The 16,486-nt window shown below is 37.8% G+C and overlaps 1 protein-coding gene across 1 annotated transcript in view; it reads right to left on the bottom strand.

The window, feature by feature from the left end:
• The window catches only part of NECAB1 (N-terminal EF-hand calcium binding protein 1), a 300,474-nt gene extending 287,152 nt beyond the window's left edge, over positions 1-13,322 (bottom strand). Inside the window, exons 1-2 of the mRNA XM_032609361.1 lie at positions 13,071-13,322; positions 6,179-6,203 (exon numbers count right to left, since the gene is read on the bottom strand). Of these exons, the coding sequence (XP_032465252.1) occupies positions 6,179-6,203; positions 13,071-13,169 (124 nt within the window). The 5' untranslated portion in view covers positions 13,170-13,322. The remainder of the gene's footprint in view (positions 1-6,178; positions 6,204-13,070) is intronic.
• Between the last annotated feature and the right edge of the window lie 3,164 nt (positions 13,323-16,486).

Raw genomic sequence — 16,486 nt, 5'->3', positions numbered from 1 at the left:
ATATACAGACAACTCATGCAGCTCAATATCACAAAAACAAACAACCCAATCAAAAATGGGCAGAAGATCTAAATAGACATTTCTCCAAAGAAGACATACAGATGGCCAAAAGGTACATGAAAAGATGCTCAGCATCACTAATTATTAGAGAAATGCAAATCAAAACTACAATGAGGTATCACCTCACACCGGTCAGAGTGGCCATCATCAAAAAGTCTACAAACAGTAAATGCTGGAGAGTGTGTGGAGAAAAAGGAACCCTCCTACACTGTTGGTGGGAATGTAAACTGGTACAGCCACTATGGAGAACAGTATGGAAGTTCCTTAAAAAACTAAAAATAGAGCTACCATATGATCTTGCAATCCCACTCCTGGGCATATATAGAGAGAAAACCATATTTCAAAAAGATACATGCACCTCAATGTTCATTTCAGCCCTATTTATGATAGTGAAGACATGGAAGCAAACTAAATGTCCAGTGATAGATGAATGGATAAAGAAGATGTGGTATATATATATATATATATATATACACACACACACACACACACACACAATGAAGTATTACTCAACCATGAAAAAGAATAAAAGAATGCCATTTCAGCAAAATGGATAGACCTAGAAATTATCATACAAAGTGAAGTAAGCTAAACAAAGACAAATATCATATGACATTGCTTATATATGGAATCTAAAAGAAAAAAAAGACACAAATGAACTTAATTCCAAAATAGAAAGAGACTCACAGACATAGAAAACAAATTTATGGTTACCAAAGGGGAAAGATGGGTGGGAGGAGGGATAAATCAGGAGGCTGGGATTAACCTTACTACTATGCATTAACATAACACTACTATGTATAAAACAGATAACAAACAAGGACCTACAATGTAGCACAGGGAACTATACACAGTATTATGTATAAACTATATGTGAAAAGAATCTGAAAAAGAATATATATAGGGCTTCCCTGGTGGTGCAGTGGTTGGGAGTCCGCCTGACAATGCAGGAGACACAGGTTCGTGCCCCGGTCCAGGAGGATCCCATGTGCCGCCGAGTGGCTGGGCCCATGAGCCATGGCCGCTGAGCCTGCACGTCCAGAGCCTGTGCTCCACAACCGGAGGGGCCACAGCAGTGAGAGGCCCAGATACCGCAAAAAAAAAAAAAAAAAAAAAAAAAAAAAAGAATATATATATATGTGTATAACTGAACGATACTGTCAATCAACTATACTTCAATAATTTTTTTTTTAATTTAAAACAAATCATTACAGTCAGGACTTTCACTCGTGCGCTCCCACATATTGAACTCCTTGATGAATCACTTCTCCCAGTAGGGTCATTGTTAGGGCATGAGGTGTTTTTTGTATGCTTGTTTGCTTGTTTGTTTAATGAATCACTCTTATTAGACTTTTCTTTGACTTTCAAGCTGGCAGATGTGTAGGAAGAGTTTGCAAGTTTGCCTATGCCTGAGAGCAAACATGAATCTAGAGCTCTCTGAGAACCCTCCTCTGTAATAAGCTATCTGATTCTCAGTTTCACTAATTTTCACCAAAATGTTTGAGAAATAGTGAGGCATTACAAAATGAAAATCAGCCTTATGCCAGTAATCCTACTTTACAGCACCCAGTCCTTAATCTTGTCATCTTTATTTGTGTCTCATATCCCTTATTAGAAGATCAGAGGGACTATGGCATCCAGTGGGGGGGGCCAGTGAAACTTGACTAAGCAGCTCTTGTCAAAGGACAGCCTTGTTATTAATACACAGGAAACATAGAATCTGGCCTCTCGATGGTACTCTGAAAGTTTCTGTCTTCAAAAAAATATTCCTGCGTACCAGAACCTTTGTTTCACCCCTCTACTTGAGGTCATATTCTTACATTTTAACTGAATAAACCAAACTTTGGGTAACCAAATTAAAAGACTCTTAGAAATTCTCATTTAATTTAATAACATTAGTTATATAATGATCCAATGAAATCTTCAAAATATTTCTAAACACACATATACAACAACTGTTCTTAGACCAGGGGTTTTAATGCCAGCATTATTTTCTTGAAGTAGATTAGTCATTCAAAGAGTCATAATTCTTTCATATTACCAAGAAAATTAGTGCATTAAGTCAAGAAAACTAGTGCATTGGGAAATCAGAATATCATATTCAAGCTCTTTGCAAATTCAGGTTATAATTATATTTATATATTTGTAGACTGAAGTACATATATATGTGCATATACAGTAAAGTTGAAAAGATCACCAAATTTGGAGTCAGATAAACCTGAGTTCAAAATTCTGCTGTTAACATACAATATAACCCAGAAAAATTATTTAAACTCTCTGAGCTTCACCTAAAAAAAGGAGAAATATTAAAAATAGCTAAAAATATTGTACAATTACTACTATATGCAAGATCAAGACTAAGAGTTTTAGAAGCATAAGAGAAGTAATATTACCCTTCTTTCACAGATGAGGAAACTGAGGCAAGGGGAAGTTGAGTAACTTGCTCAAAGTCATAAAACTAAAGCCTGTGTTCTTACCACTAATCTAAACTGGCTATTCTGTAGACTTTTCATAATAACTGAAGACAATATATACAAAGCATCTAGTGTAGGGCACAGCCCATAATATATCCTCAATAAATTTTACAAATACTATTGATTAATAAATGACAAATAAACAATAACAGTGCTTAGTTTGATTAACTGATATATATGATTAAGTTTCTTCAGTTTTCAAGGTCAAATTGTTGGTAATGCACTTCTTACAAATAAAGTTACAAATATTTATTGAGCACCTATGTTGTGACAGGCATTTGGCTCACCACTGTGGGCCTGGTGCTATGTGTAATAGGCATGATCTCTACCCTCACAGATTTACAATGTACAGGTTATTGGAGTGGTCTAAAGGCCACTGAGGAGAACTATAATGATCTCTTAAAGAGATCAGTCATTACATTGGGATCAAAAGTGTCATTCATACATCCTGCCTATTTGCTGACCAAGAAAGCCAGATCAAGGATGGCAGCAGATCTTAGCAAATGCACATCTACAAGAGGAATTAGATGATATTATTCATTACAATGAGCCTTTTTATTTTGCCCTTTGAGAAAGTTAAAAAATTTCTTTTTGTACATTTTACAAATGCCCATGTTATCATTTCCATTTTCATTCGACCTGCATGGAAGTAAGTTTTGCATTTCTGTGTTTAATTTTGGCTCTTTAGATCAAAGCACTTGTGTCTCTGTTATACAATACTATTTTAAGGTCTATCTTTATGTTTAGGACCCTAGTCTATGATTTAAAAACAACAACCAACCCCTCCCTCAAGATCTCTCTAATCATGTATTATTTTTTCCAATTTCTCCAGAAGCTTCCCTTTCATGTGAGATAGATTCCAAAATTAAATCTGTACTGTGGCACACTATCTATCATACTGCTTATAGTCCCTTATTCCCTGTGTTATTCCATCACCAATTATGCAGTCCATAAGGTATTCTATCATGTGAGAAGTACATGTAGCACCTGTTTATTTGCCAATACAGAATGTGATGAGTACATGGTACAGAAAGATTTTTTATGCTAATATCCTCTCATTTACATTAGATAATCCTTATCCTTTTCCTGTTTTTCAATTCTGCTTGTATGGTAAACAGTCTGCTTTTCCAACTAAACTCCACTGAAATAAAAATGACTAGAATGTCACCAAGTGTCTCCAAAGCACCACAACACAAAAACAACTCAGGCTTTCAGTAGTATACTGAACACATTAATCCTAATAATACCAGCAAAATGAGCAGGTATAAATTCTTACTATATGATATGCACTGCCCTGGGAAATTTTCATATGTTGTCTCATTTATTATTTAAAACTCCATGACATAGGTAGATGTCATTATCTCTATTTTGTAGATGAGAAAGCTGAGGGTACAGAGTTTGTTACTTATCCAAAGTCACACAGCTACTAGGTGGCATAGCTGTGATTTAAACCCATACCTGCCTGACCCTGTCCTCCCCTCACTTTACACTGAGAATGAGGGAGAAGAGTAAAGTGGGATGAAAGGCAGAGGGAAGAGTGGACAGATGGAAAGGAGATGGATAATGGAGTAGAATGTACTTAATTATTATTAATTCATTAAACAAATATCCATTGAGCACCTAGTATTGCCTAGGCATAGTGTCTACTCATAAGACAAGTCCCTTACCATAGAAAGGCATGTTTGGTTTAGAGAAGTAGAATCACCAACAAACAATTTTAGTCCTCACAAAGGGCAATAATCAATACATGCCAAAGTATGGAGAGAGAGGGTGGGGCTCTGTCTGGTGGAGTTGATGAGTGCTTCCTAGATAAGGTGCCTTTGACCAAGAATGTAAGAAATACCTCAGAGTTCTCAAGCTGACTAAGGGTTGAAAGGCCAGAGTAGGTGGAGATGAAAGCAGGGACAATACCACAGAAGTGTGGCACGTGGAGCCCCAAGTGCTTCAGAGGGCTGCAGAGGAGGATGCATGGTGAAGATTGTGGGAACAAGAGCAGAAGGACAGGTAGCTTTGACATCACGTTGGGATTGGGCACTAGGAAAGAGAACAAGAAGGGGAGAGGTATCATATGGGGGGGATGAGACAGGTGAGGAAACATGGAACTGAATGGGACCACATGGGGTTGCCAGTGCCAATGAACACTCTACATGGCATAACATATGAAATTATCTTAAAATCCATTAAATTGTGTGCATAGTCCATATCATGGGTTATGATAGTGGGCTGCCAAAGAGGTAAGTTTTGATGGAAAGAAAAGTGATAGATACAAAGGTAATACTGACCCTCTATCAGAGCATTGGGGTCCAAGGAAAGGAAAGTGTAACCTCAAGAGAATTAGGATCTTAGGTAGAGAGGGAGACAAGGTATTTCTGAGCTGAAAATGGCTACCAAAGTAGAGGCAGGTAGCATGGAGACAAATGGACTACTGAGTTGTGCTTTCAGCATCACTGGAGCTAGATATCAGGCATAGGCCAATGAGTAGAATGAGGAGACAAGATGATAGCATCATTATGTCTGTCTTAAAAATTAATCAAGTGGTTCAAGTGAAAAAAAAACCCTTTGACTGCAACATAGTTTGAGAGAATATTTAATTGGGTAGGCATAGTTAAATATTATCAGGATTTGGGGCACTATTTTATTGCTCCTTAGATTTATATCTTTTCTGTTGTGTGGCAAGGTGTTGAGTATCAGTCAAGCTTTCCTTGATCTGGCAGCTTAATGGGCAACTAGACTACAACACATGTCTGTCAGATCTAGATTCTGCCTGTAATTTCTCCCCATATATAAGAAACTGGATTTCAAGAAAAGGACTTTTTGAACCCTAAATTTGTCAAGAAACTCTTGTCAAGAGTATAGCTCTGTTATGTACTTATGTGTTATGTACTTATGCTACAGCAGCAGAATAAATTCAATAATCTCTGATTTGGTATTCTGTGGAACAAAATTTATAGTGGAATGAAGGATTCAAAAGATATTGCTTATGACAGCTTATAATTGGACTTTGTGCAGGCATCATTTCAACTTTAGTTCTTTTGACAAAACAATTTTTCCTTCTGGTTTCTACTACTTGTCTGCCTCTACAGATTATCACTCACAGTGCATACAATTCGACTGGGAGAGCTATGCTCAAGAGCCATGGAGTAGAGATAAGTCTGTAATACATGCTTCCAGGTAACCATCTTAGAGTGTAGTAGCCCCAAAGCCACTATAAAGTTCAATGTTGAGAGCCTGGACTTTGGTGTCACACAGACTAAATTTCAAGTCTCAGATCTATATTTGATAACTCTAAGAAATAATGAATGCCAAGCACTTACCCCAGTAGATACTCAACAAATAGAAGCTATTATTACTTTAAAATTAGTTTAAAGCACAACACAAAAGGGAAAGCTAGAGCCCAAGTATGATGGCTCCTCACTTCAAAGGCATAAATTCCATCTTCCTGTCAAATGCAGATACCTCTGTCAACTTCTGATGAACTCGCCTAAACTGGAGCCATGAACTCGCGTGAAACTCTTACTGGTACAAGAAGCTGACATTTTACGTGTCAATTTCTTGGGTTCCCCTCTCTCTTCCATATTATTCTATATAAAGTGATCTAAACAGTAAGAGATTAATAAGTAAAAACTGTAGATTTTTGCTCTTACCATTTTTGTCTGCTCTCCTCAGTATCTGGAAAAGAAAAAGGAAACATTTTATCACCATTTTTGTAAGTATTGCAGCAAACATTATACTCCCACACAATTTACCCATTATTAAATGAAAGAAATTCCAATTTAAAATAAAGTTTTCCCAGTTGAAATATTTCTTTACAATAGTAAAAAATTAAAAATACCCAAATATCCATAAACAAGTGAATGGACAAACAAGTCATGGTGTATCCATACAATGAATACTCCTGAGCAATAAAAAGGAATGAGCTCTTGATGCATACAATAACTTGGATAGATCTCAAAGTAATTATGCTGAGTAAAAAACCTAGACACAAAAGAAGATATATTATTCCATTTATATAAAATTCTAGAAAATACAAATAGTAACAGAAAGCAGATTAAGGGCTGTGTAGGAATGCAAGGGCAGAGAGGGCTGGATTGCAAGAGGGCATGAGGAAACTTTTTAGGATGGTAGATATATTTATTTTCTTGATTGTGGTAAAAGTTTCACATATATATAAATATGTGAAAATGCATCAACTTTTCACTTTAAATATGTGCTATTTAATGTAAGTCAATCATATAATAACACGGGGAATAAACAGGAACAAAAATAATAAATTGTGGATAAATAAGAGCTCTTGCGTCTATAGTATATCTTACTTTTATGAGTTAATTTATTATCTGGGACTATCTTAAATTGTCTTTGATGAATATGAACTGCTTGACCATCCAGTATCTTTAGTAAAGATTTCTAATTTTCTTCTGGGAAACCAATCTTTCCTCCAGTCTTGGACCATGTGTTCCAGGGTTGGGCAGAGTACTCAAGCCTAGTAAACAGAGTGTCATACTCCTCTGGCTACAATGATTACTCAGGCATTAGCACAATAAAGCCAATGAAGCCATGGTTTTCCTTGAGTTGTCAAGAGAGAAACACTTTATCTTCTGTTGACTTTGAACCTAGGAAAATATAGGTAAGGAGCTGCTTTGTTGTAATTGTATATGTCACAGGTTGAACTGTATTGCCCCAAAACAAGTGTTGAAGTCCTAATCCCTAGTAACTGTGAATGTGACCTTGTTTGGAAATACAGTCTTTGTTGTAATCAAACTAAGACCTTCCTGGATTGGACCCTAAATCCAATGGTTGGTGACTTTATAAGGAGAGCAATTCAGAGATGCAGAGACACAAAGAAGAAGGCTATGTGATAACAGGGGCAGATATTGGAGTGATACAGCTGCAAGCCAAGGAATGCCAAGGGCTGATGGTCACCACTAGAAGCTAGGAGACAGGCATGGAACAGATTCTCCCCTAGAGCCTTCAAAGGGAGTATGGTCCTCCCCACACCTTGATTTCACCCCTCTAACATCCAGAACTGAGAGAGTAAATTTTGTTGTTTAAACCACCATTTGTTTAGTACTTTATTATAAAAGCCCTAGGAAGTTAATATAATATACAACCTGGAAATAACTAACATTCAAGAAAGGAGTATCCAGAGGCTGAGAGAAACTGGATCTTGATGACACTCTCTGAGCCCCTGATCAAGCCATCCTGAAAAGATGATTTCTGCTTTTCATTACAAGAGTCAATAAATTGTTATTTTTTTAAATCTTAAAATAGTTTGGGTTATTTTTTTCTGCTAACAGCAATCAAATTAGCCCTAACTGATACTGTATACTGCTAGAAAAAAATCTGGATAATATAATACACAGCTATGTTATAACAGTACAAAAGAAAATGTCCCTTTACCATATTGCAAAGAAAATACTCACTGGGAGAAAATATTTGCAAATGATATGACTGATAAAAGATTAATACCTATATACATAAATAGCTCATACAACTCAACATCAAAAAAAAATTTTAAATGGGCAGAAGAGCTGAATAGACATTATTCCAAAGAGGAAATGCAGATGGCTAACAGGCACTTGAAAAAATCCTCAACATTGTTAATCATCAAGGAAATGCAAATCAAAACTACAATGAGATATCACCGATCAGAATGGCTATTATGCAAAAGGGCACAAATAAAAAATACTGGCAAGGATATGGAGAAAAGGGAACACTTGTATACTGTTGGTGGGAATATTAATTGGTGCAGCCACTGTGGAAAATAGTAATGGAGATTTCTCAAAAAACTAAAAGTAGAACTACCATATGACCCAGCAATTCCACTCCTGGGTATATATCTGAAAAAAACAAAAACACTAATTAAAAAAGATACATGCAGCTCAATGTTCATAGAAGCATTATTTACAATTCCCAAGATATGGAAGTGACCTAAGTGTCCACCAACCCCATGCACCAGCAGGCTAGCACCAACCCCAGGACACCCTGGGCCCTGGCCCTGCCCACCAGCAGGCTGACACAAAAAAGGAAGAAGTAAAATTGTCATTGTTCACAGATGACATGATATTATATATAGGAAATCCTAAATATATCACAAAAAAACTACTAGAACACATTATGGGTTTGGCAAAGTTCCAGGATACAAAATTAATATATAGAAATCTGTTGCATATCTATACACTAACAGTGAACTATCTAATAGAGAAGGTAAGAAAACAGTCCCATTTACAATGACATCAAAAAGAATAAATTACCTAGGAATAAACCTAAGGAGGTAAGAAACCTGTACTGAGAAAACTATAAAACACTGATGAAAGAAATTGAGGACAACATAAACAAATGAAAAGATATACCATGTTTATGGATTAGAAAAATTAATATTGTTAAAATGTTAACAATTAATATTAACAATTAATATTGTTAAAACCAAAGGTAATCTACAGATTCAGTGTAATCCCTATCAAAATACCAATGGCATTCACAGAACTAGAAAAAATAATTCTAAAATTTGTATGGAAACATAAAAGACCACAAATAACCAAAACAATCTTGAGAAAGAACAAAGCTGGAGGTATCATGCTTCCTGATTTTAAACTATACTGCAAAGGCACAGTAATCAAAACAGTATTGTACTGGCACAAAAACAAACACATAGATCAATGGAACAGAATAGAGTCTAGAAATAAACCCACACTTATATGGCCAATTAATCTACCACAAAGGAGGCAAGAATATATATGAGGAAAAAGCCTATTCAATAAATGGTGTTGAAGGGAATTCTCTGGTGGTCTAGTGGTTAAGACTCAGTGCTTTCACTTCTGGGGCCTGAGTTTGATCCCTGGTCAGGGAAATAAGATCCCGCAAGCTGCATGGTGCGGCCAAAAAAAAAAAAAAGTGTTGAGAAAACTGGACAGCTACATACAAAAGAATCAAACTGGACTATTCTTTCATACCATGCACAAAAATAAATTCAAAATGAATTAAAGGCTTAAATGTAAGACTGAAACTATATAAATTCTAGAAGATAATATAGGCAGTACACACTTTAACATCACTATTAGTAATATTTTTTTGAATATGTCTACTCAGTAAAGGAAACAAAAGCAAAAGTAAACAAATGGTACTACACACTTAAAAGCTTTTGCACTGTCAAGGAAACTATTGACAAAACAAAAACTCCATCTACTGAATGGGAGAAGATATTTGCAAATGACATATCTGATAAGGGGTTAATATGCAAAATATACAAGGAAGTTGTACAACTCAACACCAAAAAACAAATTACCCAATTAAAAACTGGGCAGGAGATCTTAATAAACTTTTTTCCAAGGAAGACATATAGATGATCAACAGGCACATGGAAAGATGCTCAACATCACTCATCATCAGGGAAATGCAAATCAATACCACCATGAAATATCACCTCACACCTGTTAGGTTGGCTATTATCAAAAAAGACAACAAATACAAGTATTGGAGAGGATGTGGAGAAAAGGGGACCCTCATGCACTATTGGTGACAATGTAAATTGGTGCAGCCACTATGGAAAACAGTATGAAGATTCCTCAAAAAATTAAAAATAGAACTATCATATGATCCAGAAATTCTACTCCTGTGTATTTATCTGAAGAAAAAGAAAACACTAATTAGAAAAGATATATGCCCCCTTATGTTCATTGCAGCATTATTTACAATAGCCAACATGTGGAACCAACCTAAGTGGCCATTAATAGATGAATAGATAAAGAAGAAGTGGTATATATATGCAATATAAAAATATATGCCATAAAGAAAAGAATGAAATCTTGCCATTTGTGACCAGTGGATGGACCTAGAGGGTATTATGCTAAGTGAAATATGTCAGGCAGAGAAAGATTAATGCTGTATGATATCACTTATATGTAGAATCTATAAAACAAAACAAATGATCAAGCATAAAAAAAGAGAGACTGTTATAGATACAGAGAACAAAAAGGTGATTGACAGAGGAGAGAGGGATGGGGGAAAGAAAAATAACTGAGGGAGTTTAAGAGGTACAAACTTTCAGTTGCAAAATAAATGAGTCACAGGTATGAAATCTACAATGTGGGGAAACAGTCAATAACTATGTAATATCTTTGTATGACAGATCTTAACTAGACTTATCATGGTGATCATTTTGAAATATATGGAAATATCAGTTCACTGTGTTGTTAAATAGGAACTAACATAGTGGTATAAGTCAATTATATTAAAAAACAAACAAACAAATTCATAGAAAAAGAGGTCACATTTGTGGTCACCAGAGGCAGGGGTGGAGGAGAAGAAATTGGAGGAGGTGGTCAAAACGTACAAATTTCCAGTTATAATATACATAAGTACTAGGAATATGATGAACAACATGATAAATATAATCAACAACACTGTATGTTATATGTGAAAGTTGTTAAAAGAGTAAATCCTAAGAGTTTTCATCACAAGGAAAAATTTCTTTCTATTTTTTAAATTTTGTATCTATACGAGATGATGGATGTTCACTAAACTTATTGCAGTAATCATTTCATGATGTACGTAAGTGTACATTATGGATATATTAAGGTGTACATTATGCTGTACACCTTAAACTTATATAGTGCTGTAAGTAAATTATATCTCAATAAAACTGGAAGAAAAATTAAAAATAAATTAATTAAATAAATTAAATACACTTTTTTTCAGAAAAATAAAAAAGTCTTATTGAAGCACTTGTTATCCTTCAGGTACAGGCTGAAGATCAGCTCAGAATGAATGGAAGCCCCTCTTTCTCTCTCTGAATCAACTTCATGGCAGTTCAGCCATCAACCTTATAACTGAGATGATTTTCAGGGGTCCTGACTCTCTGTCCTTGAGGATTTCCTTCTCTGGTGTGCTGTGTGCCTCCTCCTTCTACCTGCTTAGTTCCTCAGAGGCTTTTTCGCCTTGAATGGCAAGACTTAAAAGGAATAATATCAGCCAGTTTAACCATTAGCACCAATAACATCATCTGATTGACCCAAACTAAGCAGAGATGAGTGCTCATTAGTATTGTTAATACCTCATTAAGAATGAGGTATTAACAATCCTATTGAGTGGAAGAAATTGGAATCTCACATGTGTATTGGTGGGAAGAAGATGGCCTGCCCAGAATGCCTGTATCCCCAATTGTAGCTGCATGGTGATGAGAAGAGAAGGCTGCTAGGAAACAAAGTTGAACCTTATCTATATTTTTGCCTTACACTAGGTTTAATTATTGATAGGGGTTTCTCTCCCAATTAAAAAATTCAAGCTAATCCATTCAAAATAAACTTGGGAGGGCTCCTTGCCTCCTGTCCCTTATATTCATCATTTCTGCTTCACCATCATGATACTAATAATTTGGTTTCCTCATATTTTCATTGCTCCACAAATAAATAAATGTATTTGGCCTCTGGCCCCCTCACCTTGATTTTAATAAGAAATGATAACTCAGAGAAGGTTAGAGGAAAGAGCAAGAATCACTCTTCATTGCCCTTTGCCCATCTTTTATCATGCCAGAATTGTCCCCACTGAGCCAGAAACTACCTCAGGGGACAGCATGAATGTGACAACTGAGAGGCTGAGAGAGCTGGGTGCCCCGCAGGAAACTGAGGGATAGGAAAACCACAAAACCTAAAGGCAGAGAAAAGAACTGAACAAAAGGGTGAGAAATATAGAGACCAGCAGGAAGGAGAGTAAAGCAAAATCGAGAAACAAATAAGAAATAAAACTGCTATAGAGATAGAAACCATTGCATGAAGGCAGAAAAATATCAGAGAAAGGGAAATAAAGAATGAACAAAACTGATCATCAACAGCAGAGAAATGGAGGAAGAGAATCAATACCGAAGCCAGGGAGAGGACCAAAAGAAGAACAGCTAAATGCTTGAATTGATGAAGATAATGACAGTAATTACAATTTGGAGAGGTACAGAAGGCCAAAAACAGAGCAGGAAAATGGAAAAATAGGATATGGCAGTGAAAAAAGGATCATTATGAAAGAGATCTTGGCCACCGCTGGTAAAAATGAAAAACAAATATGTTTCAAAGTGTTTTCTAGGGGACTGAAGGAGGAGGTGAGGCATTGCCACTTCTACCGATTCCCTTGGTCACCACAGAGAATCTGCGAGGTGGGTGCTGCAAACAGAGCACATTAGAGATGAGTTGGGACAACTCCCCCCACCCCTATGGAGACTGTTGTATTTACAAACCTAGTCCCTATTGGAATCCAGGCTGTTGAGAAATTTAACTTTGGGAATTTATTAAGGGTTGTTAAGTCCCAGGTTTTAGGTCTGGGACAGCCGTTTTTACAAGTTGAGTGGTGGTCATTTCTCCAGCATTTAACTGGGTGGTTTACCAGGGAGAGAGGGAAGCGAAGTAGAAGGTAGTTCTCTCCGGTGTTCTGGGGGCAAAACACTGGCTGATCAGCTCCTGGGCCGACACCCCTCCTCCCGAGTAAGAAAAAAGACGATGGCGGTGGGTGGGGGCGGGGAGGGGCACTGATCTAACACCTTCCCTCTGTACTTACTTCGAGGAAGATCGACATGCCCTTTGACAGCTGCAGCTCAGAGCTGAGCTCTTCCGAGGAGTTGTTGGAGGACGGCGACATCTCCCGGGAATCCTCCATTCTTGGGAGCCCTGATGGCCGGGAGCGGGAGTGGAGCTTGACGGCTGCACAGACTCAGGCAAAGGATGCCGCACTGCCGTCTCTGCCCCGCCCGCTGCTGGGCTCGGGATCCGGAGCTGGTGTTCGCTTCCCGGCGAGCCTCACTCCTGTCTCTCTCTGGCTCGCTCTCCCCTTCCTTACCTCTGTCCCCCCGCGCTCCCACGCGCTCTGACTCGCGCCTCCCCCACTTCCCTTGGCTGCAGCGACTGGATCAGTCTCATCCCTGCACGTAGCAAAGCGCTGCTCCACTTTGTGGGGGAGTGGACTCTGACCGCCCCCCCCTTCCTGCACCGCCATCGGCCTTGGCTGAATGTAACACTGAGGTATCTGCCCACTCCATAACAGTCCCACATGCAGCGAGAAAGGAGGTAGCCCAGGCAGAGAGGGAAAACAGATGGAAAGGTGTCTTGAGAAGCAAGAGCACAAAGTAAGGACGCCCCTAAGCTCACCCCGGGTAGAAATCGTATGAGTTAGAGAGATTCCAAGAGGTTTCGCCAACTTTGCTTTTGAACAAGTGCACCTGTCTTTCCTACCCTCCCCAAAGACCGGTAAATGGATACCACCAACCAAAGAGGGGCTGGATTAGTGTGAGGATAAAATCATACATTTTTGGAATCTTGGATGCCCAGGTTGAGAACCTGCCCTGGTTAATTTGTCATTTTGTGATCTAGCAAGTTACTAAATCATTTAGCCTCGGTTTTCCTCATCAGGAAAATGAATCACAATAGCAGTGCTTACCTCAAAGGGTTCTGTGGCTTAAATGTGGTAGTGCCATCGTCAAGGGTATGGACTCTGCATACATTGAGCATCAAAAAAAAAAAAAAAAAAAAAAGTTCTCTATGAGGAAAAGACTGTCAGGTAATGTTCAAGCAAGTTTTCCAAAGGTGAAGTCACAATAAAGGATGCAATACCTATCTATGCTTAAGAATGTAAGCGAGGGCAATTATTCAACATTTGAGGTCTGCAAAAATGGTAATCTCACCTTCCATCAGGATAGATATCCACTGTGCTTCTAAAATGTGCACAGTACATACCAGTTGCTGTGTGGGTTACAAAGTTGAACTGTCTCAAAGCAAGATGAGTCAAAGAAAATAGCACTCTTTTTCAGACAAGACTCTGCCTGTGAGAATTGATGGGGAGGATCCAGATCTTCGTTTGGTGGCCTCCAAGAAAAGAGAACATGTTCTTTCTATAAGACAAGTGCACAAACTACCAGGACAAAATGTGAGTTCCTTAAGGCATATAAAAAAGTGCTACGGGTTTCTTAGGAGGAACAGTTTATAATTTAGCTTATGGGACCAAGAGAGGCCTGATAAAAGAGGTAGTATTTGAAATACTCCTGATCTTAGATCTTAAAAATTGGTAGATATTCCATAGTTGATAGAATAGAAGGAAAGGTCATTCCAGGTAGAGGGAACAGCATGAGCAAAGGCATGACACCCAGGAAAGTACATGGAAATCTGTAATTAGTCTACTGGAATCTCTGAAAACATACAGAATCCCAGTCTACATCACAGGCTTCCTGAATCAGAATATCAAAGTATGAGACCCAAGAATCTAAGTCCTTCTTTCACCCATGATTCATACACTGGTGCTCTGTAGCAGGGGCAAGACTAGGGTGAGACCGATAAATGGCCTTGGGCACAAAATGTAAGGAGGTGTTACCCTGCACTTGCATGATCCTGAGAGTGACTGCCTTTGCACCCTAGGTATCTCATTCGCCTCACCCAAGTCCCAGCCCTGCTCCGTAGATCAGTATTTGCAAGAAATGGATCCAGCTCTTCTCAACTTTGGCTGCACATTGGAATTACCAGAGGGTGTATGGCAACTTTTGTTATGGCCACAATTTCATTGACATTCTTCCTGTAGAGACGTGAGTCCCCTCCCCTTGAATCTGAAGGATTGTGACTGCTTCAATAAATAAAATGCAGCAAAAGTGATGCTATGCTTTCTGAGTCTAGGTATATAAAAAGCATCACAATGCCACCTTTTTTCAGTGGAATATTTGCTCCTGGAGTCCTGGGATTCCTATAGGAAATCCAACTACCTTGAGCCACCATGCTTTGAGGAAGCCCAAGCTGTATGGAGGAGCAGAGTAGACATCCTGGCTGACAGTACTATCTGAACTCAGCCTTTGAGTCATCTCAGCCTAAGTGGCAGAAAAGTGAATAAAGAAGCCTCTAGATGATTCCAGCACATAGCTGTTTGAGACACACCTAGCCATTTTTGTTGTCTCAGCCAAGATCTCAAATATCGTAGAGCAGAGACACACCATCAGTGCCATGCCTTGTCTAAATTCTTAACCCACAGAATTCAGGAGCATAATAAAATGGTTACTGTTTTATACAAATAAGTCTTGGTATGGGTTTGTTTTGTGACAATAGATAACAAAAATAAGGAGTTTTTAAAAAAAAAAAACACAGAAAAAACAAATTGATACCTGAGCTTCATCTCCACGTTCATATTCAATTAGCATGCAGCTGCACCTGGGCATCAGTGTTTAAAAAAGAAAAGCTTCCCAGGTGATTATGTTGTAGAGCCAAGATTAAGAACCACTGAACTGATCTGTACTATACATACAGGACAGAATAAAATATCAGAAGACAGGCTTGAAGACATTTGAAGTCCAGAACTCTAGACTTAATTAGGTAGAGACGTGAAAGACTTTAGACTAAGGGCAGATATTGATTAGAGCTGTACTTTAGAAATATTAATCTAACATCTTTTGGTGATTTTACCTTATTAACTGTAAATCTCATTATCTGAACTGCCCCTTTCTTTTGACAGATATTCATCAAAAGAAAATACAAAATCATTAAAAAACAGACTGACCAACTCATCAAAAGGATACTGGTCATTCACATCACTGAAGAAGAAAAACAAGAAGGAGAAGGAGGAGGGGAACTAATCATGAACATTGTTACCAAGTTTATAAAAATACAATATTATTTGTTCTTGCCATTGGATGGAGTGTTGAATAGATTTTTCTGCAACAAGTGCAGTTTAGGTCTGATCCCTCTAACCCAAGCTGTGGGTCCCTCAGTCCTTAAATTCAGCCCTGCAAGTGACAATATTTTTATGCCAATCCCATGGTAATAACAGCAGGTGTTGAAGAAGAGTTTCTGTGATTATAAATGAAGAATAGGAGAATAATTAGTAGTCATCATTCAAAACCAGGGAGCTATTTGTAACATTTCAGAAAATATGTTCCTTTTACCTTTGTTGACATGAATGATATTTTGTGTTATTTCCTCTAACCATCTGTCAAGAGGAAGTAT

Source organism: Phocoena sinus, chromosome 17 (genome assembly GCF_008692025.1).
Source record: "Phocoena sinus isolate mPhoSin1 chromosome 17, mPhoSin1.pri, whole genome shotgun sequence".
In the NCBI taxonomy this organism is placed as follows: domain Eukaryota; kingdom Metazoa; phylum Chordata; class Mammalia; order Artiodactyla; family Phocoenidae; genus Phocoena; species Phocoena sinus.
The sequence above is the reverse complement of the archived record's forward strand: the minus strand, read 5'-3'. Positions and strand labels throughout refer to the sequence as shown.